General features: G+C 39.9%; 1 protein-coding gene across 1 annotated transcript in view; it reads left to right on the top strand.

The window, feature by feature from the left end:
- The window catches only part of LOC104460739 (laminin subunit alpha-3-like), a gene marked incomplete at both ends in the record, with an annotated part of 64,009 nt that overhangs the window by 31,729 nt on the left and 8,336 nt on the right, over positions 1–23,944 (top strand). Inside the window, 15 exons of the mRNA XM_010083928.1 lie at positions 645–779; positions 4,585–4,722; positions 5,237–5,283; positions 6,207–6,306; positions 7,167–7,219; positions 7,586–7,691; positions 9,450–9,549; positions 10,011–10,167; positions 13,312–13,444; positions 14,726–14,868; positions 16,566–16,666; positions 16,779–16,932; positions 18,311–18,471; positions 20,747–20,855; positions 23,063–23,160. Coding sequence (XP_010082230.1) covers positions 645–779; positions 4,585–4,722; positions 5,237–5,283; positions 6,207–6,306; positions 7,167–7,219; positions 7,586–7,691; positions 9,450–9,549; positions 10,011–10,167; positions 13,312–13,444; positions 14,726–14,868; positions 16,566–16,666; positions 16,779–16,932; positions 18,311–18,471; positions 20,747–20,855; positions 23,063–23,160 — 1,735 coding nt within the window. The remainder of the gene's footprint in view (positions 1–644; positions 780–4,584; positions 4,723–5,236; positions 5,284–6,206; positions 6,307–7,166; positions 7,220–7,585; positions 7,692–9,449; positions 9,550–10,010; positions 10,168–13,311; positions 13,445–14,725; positions 14,869–16,565; positions 16,667–16,778; positions 16,933–18,310; positions 18,472–20,746; positions 20,856–23,062; positions 23,161–23,944) is intronic.

Below are 23,944 nucleotides of genomic sequence, written 5' to 3' on the forward strand. Positions count from 1 at the left end.
ATTGCTGTCTACTGTATGATGCAGCTGTCAGGCTCTAGTTTGAGGTTGGAGTTTGTGACATTGATGAAATTTAGAATACCAGTGGAAACATTTCTGTTACTTGTCCTTGTTTTTGAAAAATTTTGTTTGTGTTTGAGTTTGCAACTTCACTTTGATGCATCAAGCTGCCCTTTGTAATCAATACTAGAAAACTGACTGCTTTCAAACTTTATCAGTCATCTCCGTACTGTTGTTTTAGGCATTTTATTAACCCTTCCCACCTGATATTGTAAATCCAAACCATAAGTTGTTTCATTTTAGCCTTAAAGAGGATGGAATTGCTTTCAGTAGTTGGCATACCGCTTGGCATAAATAAATCAGGCTCTGAGTGAGACAAAGTGCAGTGCTTCAGCACTCATAGTGAACACAGTAGTTACTGTGAGCAAGATGCTTTTGCTCTTTCATTAGTGTCTCCCTTGGTACTGAATTATTACTGATGTGGGCAATCAGTAAAAGCTGTTATGAATCAAAATAAATTAGATGGGAAGATTTTGGTCCTGTTGAGCATCAGGGAGTGGCACTTTTTTTTAATTATTATTTAAAGAAGGATAAAAGAAGAGAGCCTCTGCAGAGGCTGCCTTTGAAATGTCTTTTCTCATTTGCAGTGTGCGAATGTAACCTGGCAGGTACCCAGCCCCAAGTCTGCGATTTTCTTGGGAGGTGTCTTTGTCGCTCAGGGGTAGCTGGACTTCAGTGTGACAGCTGTCAGCCTGGCCACCACTCGTTCCCGGCCTGTCAAGGTAAGGCTGCCGATCGCGTATACAGCATAGAACAGGCCCCCAACCAGGCAGACAGGAGTGCTTCTCAGGTACCACTTTTGCAGTGGTTAAAGCAATGTTCATAGCAGTAAAAGGGCAAGGACTCTTGAGCTTTACAGTGGAATCCTCATATATTCTAATTCTCCTATTCCGAGCATGTTTCTGTTATAGGGAACAATTACATAGTCTGTTTTCTCACAGACTTTTTTTTTTTTTTTCTCATGGTCAGACTGTTTGATATAGCCTCAGTCAGCACAGCTGTCTTGCTAATAACCAAAGGATTTGAAAGCTGTTTTCACATGGAGGTCTACATCAACAGAGCATGCTTGGATGCTAAGGAACTGGCATAGTGGAGCTGTGGAGCACTGATCTGCTTTAGCAGAGGGTCTTTGCTTGGTACCCTGTAAAATGTGTGTTCTGTAAATCTGAAAATGGGAAGGTCCCATTTTGCCCTTCACAGTGATTTCTCACACATTTTAAGATCATCCAACAGGCACAGAGCCAACCTCTGTTCATGTCTTTATGAAACGTGAAAGATCTCTGTGGGGTTCCACCAGTATACCTGCCGCCGAGGACTAGCCTGCTTTATACAAGAGAGATCAGTGAAATATAACCTTGAATATCATGGTGGTCTTATGTGCATGTGAGGAGTCCATCAAGTCCTGTCTCGTCTCTAGGTTTCATCTGCCTTTGCGGGGAGTGAGAGGGAAACCCATAATCCTTAGTGAATTGTACATTGAGAAATAATATAGGATGTTGCTGAGTTCTGGTATGCACTTTCCTGTACAGCTTAACAAGATCATGATTTACTTTCTCCTCTCTCATTATTATTTGCTGTTGGCTGTAATAGTCTTCTTCCTTTTGGGCTTTTGTAGTTGTTTATGTCCTGTGAATAGACAGCAGACTTATTTGTGCCCTTGCAAAGATATATTATGTTGTATTACCAAACACAATGGGTGGAATGAAGAAACACCATATGACTGTGTCTTTATGGTCTGGAGTAGACTAACATTTTTAATGAAAAACATAAAATCAGGATTCTGCATTGGTATGTGCTGTTCAGTGGTTTTATAACAAAACTCAAATGTTCTTTTTCTTAGAACTGGTAGCAATTAGATCGGGTAGCAATCTTAAAGCAAATCAAACCCATATTGAATACATTTGAACTTCTAACACCAAAAGCTGAAAAGAGACATGAAAGCTGAAAAGGGCCTGCAAAAACAATTGTGAAAGACATAAAAATAATTGAAAACACAGTCAGTGTGATTACTTCAGACTTGCAGTTCACAGCTTGTTCTGTTAAAATAAGCTGCCACGGGTTTAAATTTAAACTAATGCAGCATGCTGCAAACTGTGATGGAAAGTGAGCAGCCCCCTGTGCTACTCCTGTTTGGAGTTGTCATCCTCAGAAGGGAGATAGAGATCTATAACTTTTTAGCTGCTGCAGCTAAAACTGATCTGTCTGGTCTTACCTTGTTGAACCCAATAGAAGCTTTATTCAATAGGAGTGATATCAAAATAAAGCCTTTAAACAAATCAGTGTTATTAACATGAGGAGAGAATGCAATTTAATGTTCAGCTGGGAGTGCACTCTGGTGTAGCTGATGTTTTTGGAAGCGTCAATATTTGTATTTCTCTTATACTGACTTCCTAGCCAGCCCTGCATCTTTCCAGGCATCTTTGAAGTAAACACAGCAAAGTCAGATGTCCTTGGCTGCAGCAGAAAGAGGAACTGAAAGGGGGAACCAGGAACATGAACATGGAACAGAAGGCAGTGTTTGTTTTATATTTGTCAGTCAGACGTTTCTGTCAGTCATAAAAACTGAGTGATTAACTGCAACACTTCGGCTTGTACCTGGGGCAGCTGGGAGTCCCAGATGGGCCCCTGTTCATGTGCCTAAAAAAGTGTGAGCCTGTGTAACTTCCAGCATCATTTCAGTGACATAACGCATCTTATCTGTGATAGAGCTGTTAGCCTAAAATAGTGATAACTCCGAGAAGCAGCCATCCAGCTAGTTATTATAGTCTGACAATGTGCCTTGTGTATTAGATGCAGATTGCTGCAGTGCACTGCTTGCCAGCTTGTAGAATGAAGATGTCAGCAGTTTTTACCTTGTGCATAATTTATTTGTGCATCCTGAACTTGTGCTTGTGCGTCATTAACTGCTTGACTAGTAAGTTTCTTCTTAGCCATTAGACCTAGCCCAGCTTTGTGGGTGCTGTTTCTCAGAGGTTTTTTTTTAAAGATGTTAAGTATTTCTTTCATGGGATGTTCTTTCCATGTCAAGGTGGATTTCTGTCCCTTACACATGTGTTTTGCAAGGCATCAAACTAAATCCCTAAACTGTACATTATAGAATTGCAATAAGGACCTGATCATCAATCACTGGAGAGGCAATGACATTATAAGCATCTATTTCAGGATGTTTGGTTTTGGTTGTAAAATTATGGTTAGTCTGGATTCCTCACGGTTGCTTTACATTCAAAGGTGACTTTTTTAAATTTTTTTTTCAAATTCTGGTTTAAATAACTACTGGTTTACACATGTATCTGTCAGGATAGGTTTGTTTGCTTTTGGTTTTTTTCTCTGTGCAGAGTGTAACTGTGATACTTTTGGCTCCGTGGAGAATACATGTGGTCCTCAAGGGCAGTGTCTGTGCCGTAGTAACTATGCTGGACTTAGATGTGACCAGTGTGCCCCAGGTTATTACAGCTATCCCAGCTGCTTGCGTGAGTAAAAGCCTTTCTTCCTTTGACTGGAGTTATGTGTATAACTATGATAGTTTTGTTCCATCCAAAGCTTGCAACAAAACCACTGAAGATCCAGGCAGTGGCCAGGCTTCCAGGCAGGCAGGCACTCTGGTAGCCCTCCCTGGCACATCATCACTGTTCCTGTGCTAGTTGGAATAATGTGAGCTTGGCAGTGTTTGGCTTTGGCACAGCTGTATCTCTTTTTTGAAATCTAAAGCTTAGGCAGGGCAATGGATATTTGCTCTTATGAGTTCTGGGTCACTCAACTTACAGAATATAAGTTGTATTTCAACTTGTGTGGGCTTCTAATATCTGAAACACTCTCCTGTAAACCTTTAAATGCATTAGTATGTGCTCTTGACATGTGTCAATATTGCATCAACAATCCTAGTCTAGAAGGACTTGACTTTGCAAATCGTCTATCACATTAACAATTTTTCCTGCCCGTGTAGATCAATTGATGAGGCCCAGAGTGTATGTATGGGTTTTTCACATCAAGCAGATGGAAACCTGCAGGCTCTATAATTGAAATCAGCAAGCTACTTGATCATCGTGAATAGGCCTGCTCTTTCCTAGAAATCATAAGATTATTAGTGCTAAAGAAGGAATGTATCCTCAGAATTCTGCTATTACTCATCACCACAACCACAGCAAAAAAATAATTTGACAGGTTTGTTCCCTCTCTTTGGGAGACTGGCTACTGCTTTACAAAATAATCGTCATTAACTTTTTCACCCTTAGACTCTATCTGAGCAAAGATTAGTCCCCTGGGCTATATCAGCATTTTCTTTTTTGTGGTGTTATTATTATTTACCCTGTGCATGTAAATCATTGCAAAACTGAGACCTTATGTAGGAATCCGAAACAACCAGGGGTGAGAAACCAGTGAGCTTTTGAGCTATTAATTGCACAGAAAAATGAAGAACACTCTAGACAAATAGTACTCAAACCTCTACAGTATTAAAGCTTTGGAAGTTATTGCTTGGTACCTACAGGGTGAACCCTCACACCACTGCCCCTGTTTGTTGTTGTGTAGCTTGTCAGTGCTCTCCTGATGGTTCCCAGCATGGCCAGTGTGAGCCAACGATGGGGCAGTGTGAGTGTCAGACGGGCGTCACGGGGCGACAGTGCAACCGATGCCTTTCTGCAGCTGCCAGTTTCCCCTACTGCGAAGGTAACACTTCTGGGGGAAAACCCTCCATTCTCATTCGGATCATTCCCATTTTTATTGTGAGTTTCTCCAGGACAGTCTGCTGCTTGCAAAGTTTTATAGAAACCCCCTGAAGCATGGAGAAGGAGGGAGGGACGCACCAGGAGCACACGTTAGATGAGCTTATTTGTCATTCTGTATGTTATTTTGTAAAGTGAGCTATAAGATTAAAACCTTTTTTAGGTGATGACACAGGAACTTTAAGAGAATGTCTCTCAGTTCTGTAGGTTAATGCCATATTTTTCCAAATGACTACTTTGCATACCAAACCAAATAGTTGAAGCCAGGCTAAATACACATTTGAAAAATCATTATTAAAGATTTCTGCTGGTCTTGAAGTTTCAAGTATTTGAGTCCCTCCAAGATATTAAAAAGCCCTTTCAAACTCACACCTGCTGCATTGTACTTCTGCGTTACTACATTCCATAGCTCTGTTTTCAAAGGTCTTTGAATGTGTTTATTTTTTAATTTCATAAAGGTGTCAACAGCGAGTGTGACCCTTCAGGTAGCGTTGGTTCTTATTCTGTAAGTATTCTGTCGTTGCAGCTAACAGTATGTGTTAATAATTCATGTGCCTTTGCTGAACGCTTTCACTTCATTGCTCAAGCCCTGAAGCCTGCTTTTAAGCTGTGAAAGAATTGCATGAGCCTATATGCAGAGTAAGAGTAGAAATAAACTTTGTGTTTTGTTCTTTGGTCATATCAGTGCAATTACCTGTTAAGGTTATTTTAAAAAATCTTTTATATGTGGAGTATGCATACTGTATATGTCTTCTTGGTATGCTAGAACACTAATATATACACACAGATGTGCAGATATGTCTATGCATGTCTCAAAGACCTTCTGGTTCTGGTTTGCAACAGGCCATTTCAGTACCAAATTATTCTTGGAAAAATTATTATCTCATTGTAACTGTTGCTCTTCCACTATTATCATTATTACTACAGTGATGGTTATCAGTAGTAGCATATTACCAGAAATCACAGTCATTGCTAAATGTGTAGCAAAGGAGACCTAGAGGGTAAGACCGATGGAAGAAGTATCTACGTACGGTAACAAATATAGCTATGTGTGTCTTCCACCAATAAAGTAAGGAGTAAATTTTAAAATTAATGATTATTTTTAAAAAAAATTGTTTTTTAAACTTTTTGCAAAACAGTTCATACTTTAGAGCAGTTCTAACATGGCTGTAAAATAATTGGAAAGTACATCCATTGGGAAATTTAGAATAAATTGGATATGGAAAAAATACTCAGGGTGGAAGAATCATGTGCTGGTAGTGTGAGACAGAAAAATTTAAGAAGTCTGAATTGGCTGCAGTTTCCATGCATCTGTAAAAGTCAGTAAACTGCCTGAGCTGTTAATAATACTGGGTTTTTCTTAGTACTAAAGAGCAGTATGTTCTTTCGGAAACAGGTGAAGCCGTATTAACTCCTTTCTGTCATTAGGGCTATTGTCAATGTCTTCAGCACGTTGAGGGTCCTACCTGTAGTAAATGCAAACCATTGTACTGGAACCTGGCCAAAGAAAACCCCGAGGGATGTACAGGTATGGCTTCATGACATATTTCTTTTACTTATTGAATGTGTTAAATCCTTTTGAAAGTAATCTTTAGTTGCTGTCACCACCTTTGATGCTCAGTAATTTTCACAACTCTTGTTAACAGCATATTTTTCATGGTACTTAATTGTAACACCACATTACCCACGATACCAGCAGTTACTTTTAGAAATTAGACCATAATTTCACATGAGAGTTTGCTAGTGATGGACCAAGGTGTTCTCTAAGTTACAGTGACGTGTACTTCATATGGTGCTATGGCAGTTTTACTGGAGTGAGATGGGATCACCGTGTCTTTGACTCTAAATCTCTAAATACTATGCAGCCTAAACATCTTCTCAAAGATTAATTATTGCACCTTTCATGTATTTCATCGTCTCTGCCTTCAGTTGCAGAGCCGATACTGGGTTTTACCAAACCTCTAGGTCAGCATAGCTCCTTCCCACAATATTTGCTTCACTTATATTTCATATGGAAAGTTGAGCTGGTCCCAAAGTAGCACTGCAGAACAGAAGGTGCCAGTCAGGCTGGAAGACACTGTTTTGCATCAATTGTCTGAATGTTTCTAAGAAAGAAAACAAATGGAAATCCAGACTTAAGACCGTTTTTGTTAAGCACAAGTTAGAACATAGCAGTAAAACACACATACACAGAAGTCCTAATTCTTTCTCCTTTGCTTTTTCTTCTTACCGTGTGCCTGTATCTGTTTTCTATTCTGAACCTTCCAGAGTAAAATCCACCTTGTGGCACTATGACTCAAAATTGCAGATTCAGGATGGTGGGTTTTTTTTTCCTGTAAAGTATCTTGAAAAGACAAAATACAAATTGTCTTTTTTTCATCTGTGCAGCATGCCAGTGTGATGTGAGTGGAACACTAAGTGGAGTTGGAGAATGTCAGCAGGTAAAGTGAAATGAAAAGAAAGACTTTAAATCAATTTTTGTAAAGGTAAATTGTTGTAACATTTGGTAAAGTAGAAATCCTAGTACTGATTATTGCTTTTGCACATCAAGTGGCTGGTTTTATATAGTAAAGAAGCGGTTTTATACATCCTAGGGATGTATAAAAGTTCTGAAAATTTTTCATCATCTTGAGTTTATGTATTTTCTAGTCTGTTCATTGGAGATGATAAATGACAGAAGTTGTGTCCGATAATATTGAGATTAGAATGTTTTTCCTCTGTAGAATTAGAGGGAATTAAAAATATTGAAATATTAAAGTTCTGAAAAAGGTGCTGAAACATTTTTGATGAAATTGTTTTCTTCACAGGAAAATGGGCATTGTTATTGCAAACCTAATGTTTGTGGAGATTCCTGTGACACTTGTGAAGCTGGTTATTATGGTCTCGAAAACAAGAATTATTTTGGCTGCCGAGGTAAAATGAATAAAGGATGTCTCTAGAGGCACATTTGCATGTAGCACTAAAATCTTTAGAATTCCCTAGATTGTATTTTGAAAATGTGGATGTATTTGTTGAATCATTCACGTGCACAGCATTTCGCACTATTTTTTTGTAATTGCTTGTGACCCGTGTAACGCCTCCTTTGCCTTCCAAAGGGAGAAAGAACAAGGCAAATGTTACCACTGTGGTTCACAGCCATTCTGTGGCTTGCTCACATGAGGAAACCTGTTCCTCTTTGAGTTCATTGTCCTTCACCTCGCCTTCCTCTGTGCCTCATTTACCTGTCAGAGGCTTCTCTGTCAAAGCCCGCAGTGAGGTCACACAAGGTGCTGCTGAAGCTGTTATCAAATAAGATAACTGATAATCATCAACTTTCTCACCCCTTCTGAATTGTGGGGCCAGGGATGGTTGATTTTCCTGCAAGTGTAACCTGTAAGAGTGGTAGCTCCCTGTTCTGCTTAGCAGTTTTGTAAGATCTGCTGCTGCAATGAGAACTTAAAATGTCACACAGATACTAGCCTGTTTGATTGATTGTTTCTGGTTTGGGGTTTTTGGGGGTTTTTTTCAGGTGTATTCGTGTATTGCTTTAGCCCGGGGCTTCATGTGTGTTGAAGCAGAACCAGATGTAGCTGTGGTGTGGAGAAAGTGGTCCTTCCTCTGAAGGATACTTGCTCTGCCATGTATTTTGAGGGATGTAGGGCGACTTCAGCAGTAGCAGCTTGTCCCCACGCTGTAGATTTAGATTTGTTAAAATTATTGAAATCACTTTCATTGACTTCCCTGTACTTTACACCTGTCCAGGAGTGATGCAAGAGATTTATTTTTAAAGCATTGAAGTACTTCTAACAATCATTTAATATGTGTTAAAAATAATGACTAGTGTATCAAACAAAGTTTTCGTGCCTAATGTGCAAACCAAGGAGCTAACAAAAGAGATCTGGTTTCAGAAAGGTGTAAAATACTTTATCCTTGATTTCAGTGAGATTACAGGTGCTTAATATGTCTTAGAAAACAGGATGCATTTACACTATGATGTAAATACATGTTTAGGAACTTTCAACCTTTCAATTCAGTTTGAAATCTATAGCCTAGACATACTTGTTCCTTAGTACAATATATTATACCTTGTTACTAGAGGTGTACTTTAGTTTATGCCACAAGTCCTGTCTCCTGTAGAAAGTAATCTGATATTGTTGTCCAGTAGTGGTTAAAAATATGCAATGCTATTGTACGAACATGTATGTTCTTGTTGTGTGTAATTTTTGTAAGATAAATTAAATATCAGGGTACCAAACTTTGAAAAATTAACATCTTACTAATTCTGTAAGTTATGGTTTGGGTTTTTAAAATAATTATTCATTGTGATATTGCTGTAGAAATTCTGACTTATTAGCAAAACATTTGAGCTGCAGTTTTGCAAAACTGTAGTCCAGCATTTAGTAATGTGGCATGGCTTATTACTTGTGATTTTTTTAAAAAGTGGCTTTTGTCACATTCCAAGGAGAAATACAGAAAGCAGCCCCAAACATAGGAAGCCAGAAATAATTGCAGCTTATGCATGTGTGTTAGCATGTGTTTGAAAGAGTCTGAGGGGAGGGGAGCCTGAAGGACTCCAGAAGGAGGCAATGAGTCGATAGTGGTGTTTAATTAGCGGAAGCTAGGTGTGTTTTCTGATAACTTTTATCACTTCTTTTCTGATGGGATATTTGGCTTCTGTTCTTTGCCTGACAGGTTGTTGGTGTGATGTTGGAGGATCCCTGAGCCCAGCGTGTGCCGAGCCCTTGGGTGGCTGCCAGTGCAGGGCGCACATCATGGGGACAGCGTGTCGGGAGTGAGTCTGGCTGCAGCCCCTGATAGCTCCTGCTTCAGCAGAGTTCTTTTGAAACTGCTCATCGTCCCTTGCTATACTTTCCTGACATTCTGGACTTGTTGATAAATAAGCTGATAAATTGCAGTAATAGTCACTGATATTTATTTTGCCTGTCAGTTTTCCTCTGTTATTTTAATAAGATTTTTTAACTTGTTTCCTTAAATAACCAACACTTGTTGTGCAGTAGTATTGTGTATGTATCTATACATCTATTAAGAGTTATATAGGAAAACATATGTAAGCTGTAAAAGCTTTTGGAAAGATAATTCTAATTACATTCATCTTATCAGCTGTCTTGAATTTATAAGCTGCTATCAAGATTCCTCAGTCATGAGCAGGTCACCTCGCTTCCACTGCTTTATGCTCTTAGATGTCCATACAGCAACTGGTAATTCTTTGTTGTTTTGTTTTCTCCTTGAAAGGCCTGAAAAAAACTACTTTTTCCCTGATTTGCACCACATGAAGTTTGAGATTGAAGATGGTACTACTGCCGGGGGAAGGGAAGCTCGGTTTGGCTATGATCCCCAGGAATTTCCTAGCTTCAGCTGGAGAGGATATGCCCAGATGTCCTCTATACAGGTAAGCTGGTATTTCACTCAAGGCTTTGGGGTGAAAACACAGATGTATGATATATATTTCTGTATAGTACTGCTACGTGTGTGCAAGGTTATGGAGAAACCAGAAGGAGGACAGGACCTCACTGATCCAAACACTTTGGCACTCTATCGCTGTTTGGATTGGTGAGTGTTGCTATTATTGTAAACTGGTCGTTGCTAATGCAAACGTGTTTTTCAGAGATGTTCTTTGAGGGCTCTTTTGTGAGAAATGTGCATTTTGTGATAGGTTTAAAGAAAGGAACTGATAGCTTTAAAGTCTGTAATATTAAGTGCAGAAATTCTTGTCACGCCAAGGACTGTGGAAACAGCGGAAGATTGATGCTTGGCTAAATCATTTGGATTACACAATTGTGTAGCAGTCTGTGTCCATAAGATTATCAGGTACCATCACAGCACTGTCATTGAAGCCTTCTTACACTTGCAGCTTGTATTGGGCAAGGAAGAGAAAGGCACCAACTTTATTAGGAATGATACCTCCACATTATAACAAATGGAAAAATGTGCGATTCAGTAGAAGAAGCTGTGAGAAGGAGCGTATTGGCAACATTTATTTTTGTCTCATGACAGTCTACAAATAAAGTAAACAACAGTAAATAAATCGCAGGAAGAAAGTTGCCATAATTTAGTTGTGTGAGAAGGAACCTGCCTGACTTTGGATTGAACTGCTGAGCAAGTGAACCAGGATTTAAAAACAGTAGACTTGAGCAATAAATGGGATTTGTTTACTCTTCTTAAAAGTAGTACTCTGTTATCTGTAGTGCTGTGGCGCTGATTAGAATTTTTTCGTCCTCAGATATGGTTGTGTCCAGCCTCCATAAGCTGTCTGAGGACTAATGGATTGATATAGGCTGAGACATAAGCACGTAATCATTGCACAAGCATAGTGATTTCCTGTGCTTGTTTTTCATTCATTCCTCCTTGTTCTTTTGCTTAGTTTCCTTTTTTATCCCAGAGCTCGTATTTGTTGGACCTTCAGAATTACTCTGCGTTCACCAATGAAGGCAACTCATCAGCAGCTGTGATTCCTTAACTTCTGCTTTGTAACTCAGCTGGTTTTTGCATTTTATATCCAGTGGCATTTTGTAAAGTAGTGAAAGGGCTTAGTCTCTAATCCTGCTAAAATGCATTACTTTGCTTACCTGGATAATGCTTTTTGCTCATGTAAGTGCCAGGTCCAGGCCCCCCTTGCGTAATTGAGATAGTCTCACGTTCTTCATTTCAAAGAACTCCCCTGATTTTGACATACCGTTTCTGTGTCTTGCAGGACCCTGAAATACTCTTCTTGACATTTCTTTAGTGGAAGACAAATATTGTTACAATGTCTACCACACAAATGGCAAATAAACTATTTCAATACAATTAAAATTTTTGAAGGTGAAAATAAATAACGTGTGTGTGACCTCAGCGGAGGCCACAGGTGCCCTGTCATGCTGCCAACAAGGGTGTCTCATTACAGATTGAGAAGCTGACAGCTGTGCTCGGATTTTAGAGCACTGGCCAGAGTTGCCTGAGTTTGTGACAGAGCTCAAATAATAATTTCTCCCCACTCCTTGCCTTTGCTTAAAGCCAGGGACTGATGTCTCTTCCTCTATCATTCCTGACATATCTCTTATCTTCCATTAAACTTAGAAACCATTGTGATAAATCTCCTGAAGCATGTTTCTGTATTTTTTGGGGGTTTTATTTTTTGCCTGTATTTTCTGTTCTGGTCCACTGCCCTTTTGCAGTTGCCTAGATTTTATCTGTCTAGTCTCTGTAGATCTCGTGGCCCTGCCATCTGTCCTATGTCTGTCTTTGATTTCTGCTTTGCCTTTTGAAGAAAGTGGAGGTGTCTGGGATGATGGTGACAGAAATGAGGAATATACATTCAGAGCAGCATATGAGAGCTGGCAATCTAGCATTTGTGGTAGCCTTTATCAGTAAGAGAAAATGAGGCTTTGTTCTCCATTCTCAAATGTATGGAACTGAGAAAGCCTGTGTGCTTTTGGGGAAGTGGAATGGATCACAGTGGTGGGTAGGTTACTGTCCCACAAGCATCTTGGAAAGAGACAGTGAGTGAATTGTGATGGGTGGACTGGTGGAGCTGAATTATGACAGGAGCTTCAGCATTTAGAATGGAAGAAAGGAAACCAGACCCTTGTGTCTGCACCAATCCTAGATTTTCCTAATCCACCACCAATGTTTGAATGTGCCTCTCCTGATTCAGTTGCTCTGCAAACTAAATAGTGAGGGGCATGGGAATGCAGCCACCTGCGGGTCACTGCTGGTCCAGGCTGACAAGAACTGCGTGGCTCCAGAGGTTTCATTTCAGCCTCAGGGCAAAGAGAGTTATAGCATCACATCTGCAAGAAACTGAGGGATCTGGTGGAGGAGCAGAAGAAGTTTCGGCAACGGTCTGAGACAGCTGTGGTGCGTTGTGTGTGATCTCAGACTAGGATCAATGATTCTGGCACGTTCCTCGGGAAGCCAGCAATGTGGACAGCCCTTGATACCATATATCTCCTTTATGGCACAGGAAGGGAGAATAACGGCAAAATACTGTCCATGTGTCAAGGTGCAATATCAACACACAAGTTAGTTCAGCTATTCCATGTCTTTCTGGATAAGCCATTGTTCAACAAAAGGGTTTTTTTCTGTATTCTTTTGTAAGCTCCCTGAGTCTTTCTTTTCTTTTGTGGAGTTTGTCTTTGCCAAGTGGTTTTTCTTTCTCTGGGTGCTAGTAACAAATAATATACTTTCCTTTCCTCCTTTTTCCTTTTCTTTTTATGTTTCCCAGCCCGAGGTGGTTGTGCCTGTCACTGTGGCTTCCCCTAGGCTCTTCCACCTAGTCCTCCACTATGTCAGCCTGGGCTCAAAAAGCTCTAAAGGGAAGATCTCAGTTGCTGAGGGAAAACATTTTGGCACTAATTATACTTGTAAGTGAATTAATTTTCTCACTAGGCTTACCTGTCTTCCCCTGTCATACACCAGCATTGCCATTCCAGTGTAGACTTGTCTGCATGTGCATTTTTCTTGTAGAACTTTAGTGTGGTGCTTGCATGGCTTCTAACTGTTCCTCTATTCAGCACTTTACGGCTGTTTTTGTTTATTAACTTCCATGTTTCAGAATGAAGTGAGGATAACTTTGAATGTGGAAAAATCAAACCTCTACTTATTTCGCATTATCCTGAGGTATATTAACCCTGGAGGTGAAACATTATCTGGCTGCATATCTGCCTGTCAATCTCGGCCTGAAACAGGTAGGTGCAACTCAATGGTGCAACAGGTCCGATGCATGTTAGATCAGAGGAGCATTTTCAAGGTGCACCTAAGTCAAATTTGTAATGTCGCTTAAATGCATCACTTTTAACAGTGTCGGTGCTTTTGTGCTTTTCCTAATATGTTTTACTGTGTAATTGATGTGGCTGTATTTGCATGAAACCCCTGCTTACAGTAATAATCAACATATGTTTTTTCAAATGTTTGCCGAGCTCAGTACTTTCAGTTGTGCACTTAAAAGCTCTGAACTGTGTGTTTTATGAAGCTTTTAAAGAAGGGATAACAGCACTTATTTTGGTTCAGTTGCCTTTAACATTTCAATTTAAAGTGGCTTCTGCCTTCATTCCATGAATTAGATTTGTTTAATGATGAATCCAATCTACCGAGTTAGCTCTGATTACAGACCTCAACAGCATGTGATGCCTTTTGGGCCCTGATAGACGATAAGTACTCCATATCCTTTGAATGGTAGAAGCATACCAACCTTGTATGCAGAATTATCTGTTATTATGCCTAACCTCAGCATGCTGATGGGAGCTAGTGGAGTTTAGTCATAGATCGTTTTAGTAATTCGGAGGAGACAAAACTGAAGACTTCACAGATACCACTCAGCAGAGTGGCAGCAGTTTGTGGTCATATCTGGCTTATATTGCCTGAGAGGCAGGGAACCAGCTTTTGTCTGTGTCCAGGAGCTTCAAAGAGGAAACCTATAATATTCATAACAATTGATACTAACTACTTCTCTTTGATAAAGCATACTGCAGTTACATTTCTGTTGTACGTTATCTCTGCCAGAAGTAACCTTCACTTTCTGTTTGTAACTGAACATTTTAGATGCTACTGGGAACCTCCAGTATCTGAAATATGTGGCTGAAAGTCACATGAGAACTGGCCTTGTGTCAGCTGAACGTATCGTGAGTCAATGCAGAGGCAGGTTGAATGGAAAGTAATGGAGGGGGAAAGTGAAGAAGTGAGCATTTCAGAATGTTGCAAAAGTGGCCATTACAGAGCTCTGCTTTTCTGAACCAAATTGCTCAAGACTAATAAGAATGAAGACAACAACCACTGCATAGCTCTGTAGCCTTACTGTGTGTGGTCGAATGCACTGTTAATATATATTGACAGAAAAACATTGATCAGCTCCTGTTAGACCAAGTTTAATGGATCAAATCATCAGTCCAGTACACTAAGCAAGTAGAGACATTTTACTCTGTCCCTAATTTTTTTACTTGATTTGTTTGGTGTTTTTTTTTTGCTGGCAGGGGTTGCTCAGAGCAAAGAGTTTGTCTTCCCACCCAGCAAGGAGCCAGCTTTTGTCACAATCCCAGGAAAAAACTCTGCAGAACCTTTCTCACTGGTTCCAGGCACGTGGACTGTCAGTATAATGGCAGAGGAAGTCCTTTTGGTAAGAAAACAATGGAGGAAAACAAGTGCTTGAAGGCTGTCATTATAGTATTGCTCTGGAGTTATTTGCTGGGAAGAACCCTGCAAGCAGATAAAATGCAGTGGTAGTGAAAAGAGTATAGCAGCAGAATATAATTATGAAGATTTACAGTTCTCCCTCTTATTTAATTTTTTTTCTTCTCTGACTTTAGCTTGATCTGATTTTTCTTGTGCTTACAGACTAACAGTCTGTCTGGTATTTATACATTCAAAGGATAAAGTAATATTAACATACAGGACCATTGGTTGAGCATAAATGCTCACAGAATGTTGTAATTCTTACATATCAGACGTCATATCTAAAGATTGGCTCAGCCACAGATGACCAAGGACTTAGTTTCTTGACAAAGATTCTTCAGAAAAGTATCATACGATGGGCTGCATGATTAGCAGGTCATTTTCTGGATGTTTTTGTCTGTCCAGCCGGCCATCCATCCATCCATCCCACTCTTCTTTCACTCACTGAAAAAAATGAAAACTTTTATGACAGCAGTTCCGCAAAATTGCTATAAAAAGACAAGTTGTTTGAGGTGGTCATTTATGAAAAACTGTAAGCATGTATGATCACAGAGACAGCATACTGAAATTCATATGTATATTGCATAGGGTTAACAAGTAGCCAGTGTCTTTAGTCATTAAGCCTGGGGCTCTGTTAAATTTATGGAATACCACATGAAATGTTTCTAAAGAGCTTGAAAACATATTTCTTGCTGAAAGTGACAGTACTTACTGTGCCCAAATTTTAATGCTAGTACCTTTGAAAAGGAATTTATTAATTACATTAGCCCCGTATGTTCTCACAATAACAGTTTGTATAAATAAGCTCTAACATGTAAATTTAAGTAGGCAAGGCAGAGCAAAAATATACAAGCTTTTGAAGCACACCTTAATAGATTACATGGAATATTTTTATAAAGTCACCTGGGATACATGAATCTCCCTTGCATAGTCACGCATGGTCGAGTTGTATGTGTGTGGATTGCATACGTGGGTGAAAACCACACCCAGCTGGCTGCATATTACTGAGCCATGGGGAGCCTCCTTCGTGAGCACCGTCTGGTACAACCCATGATGGGAGGGTGGCTGTGGAGCTTCCCTGCTCACAGGACAGCTGCCCTTGTCCCATCGCTATGAAGGTATAAGTAGAGTTAGGGAGACACATTCTGATGGGGAATAGGGGGAGCGACTATTTACAGGGGTTGATAGTGACAGGATGAGGGGGAATGGTTTTAAACTAAGAGAGGGGAGACTTAAGTTGGATATTAGGTGGAAATTTTTCACTCAGAGGGTGGTGGGACACTGGAACAGGTTGCCCAGAGAAGTTGTGGATGCCCCATCCCTGGAGGTGTTCAAGGCCAGGCTGGATGGGGCCCTGGGCAGCCTGCTCTGGTGGTTGGCAATCCTGCCCACAGCAGGGGGGTTGAAACTAGATTATATTTAAGGTCCTTTCAACCCAGGCCATTCTATGATTGTATGATTCTATGATTCTGTGATGTTATTGGCCCCTGTAGCAACAAAAAAATCCACATGTCTTGCTGATGTCCTCTGTAAAAATGGTTTTGTGGTTGGTTTTGTTCATCACTATATTGTGAAAGTCTAGAGGTGTTCCTTTTGTAATTTTCTGCGTGATCTTGCATTTGTTGTATTCTTTGTTCTTAGGACTATATGGTGCTGTTACCTAGTGATTACTATGAAGCATCCATCTTGCAGATACAAGTTACAGAGCCTTGCACCTATGGAGGACGTGCTTCAACAGAGCAGTCAGTATATATTCTACAGAATAAACCATTGCCTTGAATTGTTTTATTATTATCCTGCTGCACTTGAAAACAATAATAATCCTGGTTTTTGTTTGGGTTTTTCTTGGGTAAGCTGCTTGCTCTATCAGCATTTGCCGTTGGGCAGATTTTCCTGTGTCCTTGGTTCAGAGGCAGCGTATCTCAGCCATGGGGGAGAATACAGAAAAATACCTACGCGACAGCCAACTCCTGATCAACCAGTGATGTCCCATATCAGTGGAAGAGAGGTCAGATTCCTGCCTGCTAACTGCACTCCTGTCTGCGCTGTTGACTGTAAACCTAGAGGACTAAAACGATTGCAGATGCACAGCTTGGGTTTGCAGATCCGTAATGCATCCCTAAAACAGACTGCACCACGTTCTGCGTTTTATACAGCACTGTGTAAACAGATCATTGTAGGCAGATTTATAACTGTGACTAGAGTGGACATTTCACTCTGATGAAAGTATTTTATTAAATAAAAATCCCTCTGCTTTAGGCTTTTTGACTTGTTCAGGATACTGTTTAATTGCAGCTGAAATAGAGTAATGGTTTGTCAGCGGAAATGGTGCACCTAAGTCACTCTAAATTACCTCTTTTTGTTTCTTAAATAACTATACTTATGTAAAATGTTTGCTTTACTAAAAAAATAAAACAGAAGCAATTACGCCACTGCTGTAGGTCCATTGAAAGAGAAACATATGCTTGGTGAAATTAAAAATTATACTAGAAATAGGTTTGATAAAAATAAGGTATTTTATCAAGTACATGATAATGACATGTAAAATGATTATGTCCTCTGTTACTGTGCTCTGATATTGCTTTTAAAAATACCAAGTGCAACAAGAATACTTACTTGCCACATATCCTAGTGCTTCATCACTGATATATGTGCAAAACTTTACTGGTATGAATAATTGCAGTGAAGAGGGCTGTTGACAGAATTATTTACACATTTCAGTGGTTGTAGCCTAAGGAAATACTGAGAAAAAATAGTTTAAATTTGAAAAGAATTATATAGCCAACTGTAGCAAAACCTGCTGTAACCACAGTAGTTTCTATGGAACTACTTCAAAGTATTTTGAATCAGATATTATTTTAAACAATTTATGCAGGTAAACTAAAAGAAAAACTTAATGCTTCAGAAAGTGGCATTAGCTGTTTGCTGGAGAATATGCTTTTTCTCTTTGTAGGAAATCAATACACAGCACTGCTGTAGTAGGAATTGTGTTCCTGGAAATGGTTTTCTCAGTGGAGAAACAGAGTCCAATTTTATTTGTTATTAAAGATAGCTTAAAGATGAGGGTGACAGTTTTTCAGTATCATTAAAGTTTCCTCACTGGTACTTTCTACTGGAAGGAGGGGAATAGGCTAATTTCCTAGGCTTATTTTACAGCCTTCCTAGAACTGTTATAATGGCAGCTGTTTCTTGAACTTGGTTGACGTTTATTAGTGGACACAATTACATTTATAAGCATTGCTTCCATTCTGCTGGATGTCTTTTGGTCATACAGTAGTGGACTAATGCAGACTGTTTGGCTTGCAGGGCAGGAAAAGGGAGCTTCCTGCAAGATAGGGAGATAAAAATCTAATGGCTTTTTTTCTTTTTCAATTATCTTGACCTAGGTCAATTTACAGATAACCATAGATGTTCCTCAAGTCGGTCGCTATGTTCTGGTTTTTGAGTATGCCAATGAAGAGGATCGATTGTACACTGTCGAGGTAATAATACATAGCCCTGGACCTGTCACTGAAGGCAGAGTGAGAATATACAGTTGTAAATACAGGTAAGAGTTTCTGAAGTAATAACTAAATGATTAAAGAAGTGTTTGCAATATGATTATACCTTTTATATATTAAAATTAGTTCTACTATGTAGATTGCTTGAATTTTAGGGTGATTTAAAAGCAAGTAGATGATTTTGTGAGTATTGTACAGATTTTTAATTCTCTCTGTGCAATCAGCTCATTTAATATTGCTACTGCTTCAGTGAACTGTTTTCCTGTGGAAGGGGGTTACTTTTTTATATACATTCATAAATCCTTATGAACTATAAATCTCCAAGTTCGGTGGAAGAGCATCACTGTTGGCTGCAGATGCCTGCACTGTTTTTATTTAGCTAAAAGCATGTCCAAGGACTTTGTCTGTAGAAGTGTAGCAGCCAGTTTTAGAAGAGTATTCCCACTGTTTCTAACAAGATTTACTGAAGCAGAAGTATAAAGGTCACTGAAATTCTGAGTGTAGCCATCCTCTGGCTGTTAGACTGTAGGCAAGGTCTTCAGACGGATGCTCCTCTATCCTTGTTGACTACTGAGGTTACTGCAGATGTTTCTGCACAAGAGATTTTTGTCTGTGCTGAGCAAGATTGTCTTTAACACTTGAGCATTTCACTTTATGACTCAAATAAGAATTGTGATCCTGCAAATGTTTGCAACCTTGGGAGAGCCGACCCACTGCCAGGGAAACAGACATGCATCCCTTTTTCCCATGAGCCAAGTGTTTGTCAGACTGGAAGTTCAGGGATATTCGGGATGAAATTGCCCAGTAAGAAAAATCATTTTCATCAGCATGTTTGTGATAAAAATACCAATATATGCACGTGGAGCTATATGCAGCAGTGACCTTGTCACATTATTGCCAGGGAAAGCTCTTATTTTAGCCTGTTATGTAACACTTTGAGCCCCAAACTACTTGCTATAAAGCTTCCATTTTATTCCTTTTTTTTTTTTTTTCCCCAAACACATTTTATGGGCTAATTTTGAACATGCTTGGTTGTTCGTATCATACACTAAGAACTTGCTCATGAAAATACAAAGAAAGCCTTTGCTACCTTAATGCAGAAATGCAGTAAATTCCTTCTGTGGCCATTCTGCATGAAGCTAATAGTCACATTGCAAGTAAGCTGCTGTGTCATCTTTCTGAAGCAGGAAGCTACAAGTCTCTTCTGGGGAAAAAAGTAAATCAAGAAATTACATAGTGAGGTACATGCAAATATGAATAACTTGTAGAATCAGGCATATATTGTGCCAGGCCTTCTTACAGCTCTGTGAGCTTGATAATTCCCAATAAAACATTGTAAGAGAATAAAACATTGCAACCTTCCAGCAAATCACAAATAAGAGACCTATATTTCTCTTATCTTAAATGTCCCTAGCCCTGAGCTGACCTTATTTCTGAGCTGTGGTCTAAACAAGAGTCAAACTTCCATATTCTCTGGTTCCTAGAGCAGAAATAGAGAAGCAGTTGCAATCTGGCTACAGCTTCTCAGCCACAGGATGGCTAGCCTCGCTGAGCCGAAGTGCAGAAGAAAGAAAATAAATTAAAGCGTTATATGACTTCTCTTTAGCAAAAGGGAACAGTTGCTACTTTTGGCAAGTTGCAGGGCTCTTGCTCCCTGAACAAGGCAGAGCTCAAAGGCTTTAGCAAGACTCTTCCTCTTAGTATGTATTTGCCTCTACCAAAGCTGCGCAGCCAGTTGAAGGCAGTCAGTAAGTGGTAAACGTACATTTTTTTCATTTGTATAGAGGAGTATCTCAGCATACAGATAGCTTCCTAGAATCAAGACATACTCAGCTGCCATTGCATGGGTGATAGCTGCTGATTCACACCATCAACAGTGCGTGGCAGTAGTGCAAAGCAGCAGCTGGTGCATGCTGGCAGCTCCAAGAGCGTGGACCAGGTACAGAATACTAGTTACACGCTATGTTACACAGCTTGGAAGCCTCTGCAGATAGCATGCATGTGTATCTGTTCACATCCTGCTTAAAGCAGTAGCTCAACTGGGGATCTGAGCTGAGGTCTGGAGGTTTGGGCACTAGGACATACTCTTGTCCTTTTGGGCACACCCACAAAGGACAAGAAGTATTTTGTACATGGTACATCCTTTGTGTTGCTAGTGAGAATACTGCATGTTCACCAGTGGCCAAAGGTTACTTATGATCCAGCAGAATAGCTAGGCGCCAGTCCTGAGGATAGCCAAAAGCTAGGCAGCTGAGCTAGGTGATGGCATAAAGAACATGGCAATGCCAGCAGGCTCATTTTTAATCCTGCATTCTGTCTCAGTTTCCTTTGTCGCAGCATTGTAGTTGACGATAGGAATCGCATTGCAGTCTATGACCTTCTAGCAGATACAAAGATCCATCTTAAGTTGTCATCAATTAATTTTCTTCTGGTAAGTTTTTATTTTCTTTTCCCTTTTGTTATACTTTTTCCCAGAGTGGGTAGAGATACTTTTCTCCCTGTGTTCACATGCCCTATGGTAATGTGTGAAGTGATGTATATTAGATGCTTGAAGATGTTTCGTTATATATACGCAGAGATACTGAGGCAAACTTGATCAGGTTAAAAGATAAACAGAAATTTACTTTTCTTGGCAAGGGTTTTTCCAACTCTCTTGTGCTTTATTTCCGTTCCCTTCTCTGTTCTACATGTAAACTTTAAATGAAAAATCTTCTGGTAGCTTTTATACATGGTCATTTTTTTTCCTTATATTTCACTTTTTAAAAATCCTCAAAACCCATATGGGAGTTTCTGGGTCTCTACAAAATTCAGATAATAAATGCATTCATTTCAGGCAATACATGCATTCATTAGTCATAAATACTTTTAATAAAAAGCCTTCACTGCCCTCTTTTGGCCACACCAGGAATACGTTTTTTCTGGACACTGAATTTACTTTTGTGTTGTTTCTGTTTTCCATTTTAGAAACACAAGATGAGTTACAGAGTTGGTTAAACTCTGCAGAGTTCAAACCCAGCTCTAAACATAGAGTAGTTTAATGAAACCATTAGGATTAACAACCGATACATGCTCTCTTCATTTAATGAGGCAGTGTACGGTGTGAATGAATACCATGTAAACTGTCTGTTAGCTCCCTGCTGTGCTAACAAGATCCATTTCCAAAAGACGCTGATATTATTAGTTTGTATCTCCACATGTGGAAATCTCTTGTGCTAAAAATCTCTGTATTCTGATTTCTAAATTCTAGTTTTCATTCTCTGAATAACTTGCTGCAAGGTCAATTTCAATATTCTCCTGAGATACAGGAAATATTTCCCCATATTGAATGTAAAGATTGCACTTAGCAAAGGATAGGAAGGGGGGAAAGAAGAGCTTCTGGTATATGGACACTGATCATGAAGTCAATGGCAGCAGCTTTGGAGGTAAAGACCCTTGTGTGACCCTCTGTCATGTAGACCACAGAGGCAAAGGGGAACCATCCCCAATGCAGGAGTTCAAAAACCTGGTATAAATAAAGGGGAAATGAGGTTCCTGAGGTCATCTTTCAAGAGAGGCTCTTACAGCTTGATAGTCTTTATCTCACACTGATGCATATGAGCTGGCTAAACCCAGACCGTGTTTCACACTAACTTTTTAGCAGCTCATAAAGTGCAGTTCAAAGCTTCAGAGCCTGCCCTTGTTCTGCTGCAATGGGCTGGAGCACTGTGGATCAGTGCATGCAGGGCAGACACAACGTTTGCTGCCCAGGAAAAGGGACTTTTAGCACTCTGCCTTTGAGCTTATGAAGGGTTTCTAGTCCCTGCTGACTACTGCTAAAACACAAGCTGAGCTCCTTTAGAACCTGCTTTGAAACTGAATCACTTTGCACATTAATGAGTTCTCCCTATGCAATATTATCTTATATTAATACATGGTGCTAGTTATCTTTCTGCTTGTCAGGCATTTTTATCGCCTTTTCAAGTAGTTCATGCACAAGTTTTGTAACCTGTACTTACGTATTTTGTAAGTGCAGGTAATATATTTTATTAGTGCAAACTGTTGTGTCTATCTGCAAGCCTTCCCTTATGTCCTTACCACCGTGGCTAAAGCAGGAATACCACAGCTTCATTTGCTCATGTCTAGTTTTACTTAAAAAAAAAAAATCATATGAGGTCTCATTGGCTTTTAAAATGAGTTATGAATCTATTGGGAGAAATTCTGGTGTCACTGAAACTCACTGCTGTGGACTTTGTGAGAGCAAGTGTTTGTGCCTGCATTTCAGAAGGTCTAGGAATTCCCCCAGAGTCCCAAAGTCTCTAACACCATGGATGAGGGCTTTTACCTCCCACCTCTATATGCTCCTTCTGTCCCTATGAGCTGGTCTTCTGCCATTCCCATTGCCATACTTACAGCTATGTTTTAGTTTATTTAACTTCTGAACAGCCAACATTCCTCTGAGGACAGAAAAATGCTATTCAGCACTGAGGCACTCAGGTGCAGGGAGGTAAAGGGATCCGAAATCTTGTGGGAAGTCCATGACAAAAGACGGCTTTGGGCTAAGGTCTCCCATGCTAAAATTAGGCTTCATCCTTCCCATTCAGGCCTGGTCCTGTTATTTACAATATTAATTGCTAATTGTGCCTTGTGCTTTTTTTTCAGCACAAGGTTTGTATTATATCAGCTGAAGAATTTTCTCCAGACTACGTGGATCCTAAAGTACAGTGCATAGCTGCTTACGGGAGTACCCGTGATGGAAGGTAACTTGCTCAGTTTTATCCTTTGTATTTTCTGAAGAAGGCCTTAAAAGGCAGACTAAATGGGATTTTAATCTTTTGAATGCACCTTTGATCAGTGACTCACAGGTGATTTGTAGGCCACTTTTGCAAAGTAGTATTTGTAAAAGAGCTGAAGTGTTAGTGTTATATCTAGACGGTCTTTGCACAGCATTTTGTTAATACTAACCTCTTCCCAGCCCATCTGAACCACTGAGTGCTGATGTGTTAGAAAACATGGATCTTTGACACACCATCCAGTATGATAGGTGTCCAAGTTGGAGAAACATTGCTACTTCAGTGGCTTGAAATGCTTACTGCTCCATTTGGAGCTTCATTCTGCATGTTACTGCTTCAGTTGTTCCAAAATGGCTTTAATTTGTCATTAAATTAAATGATAGGTAGGGTATGTGACTGCCCTTTCAGGCACAAATCCACCAGCTCAACTCTGCAGCATCAAACTACTCAAGATGTAAACCCACGCTTCACAAGCAAGCCATTCCCTTGTCCATCTCATCGTGGGGCTGTGCCCTCAGCATTCACCCCGCGCAGCAGCGCCAGGTGATCCTTCTCCTCCGTTATACTTGTATAGGGCCAGTAGTTAGAACACTCAATATACAGCTTGTTTGACCCAGGTTGATGGCTCTTCTCTTGCTGTGAAGATCTGAACCTGAACTTTCACTTCCCAAGTGGTCGGGTTTAGGTTCTGCGGAGCACTTGCTCTGTCCTGTTGAAGCTTTTCCTCTCTCGTATGTTTTATTCTTTCGGT

Source organism: Pterocles gutturalis, unplaced genomic scaffold, assembly GCF_000699245.1.
Source record: "Pterocles gutturalis isolate BGI_N339 unplaced genomic scaffold, ASM69924v1 scaffold13825, whole genome shotgun sequence".
NCBI lineage: Eukaryota > Metazoa > Chordata > Aves > Pterocliformes > Pteroclidae > Pterocles > Pterocles gutturalis.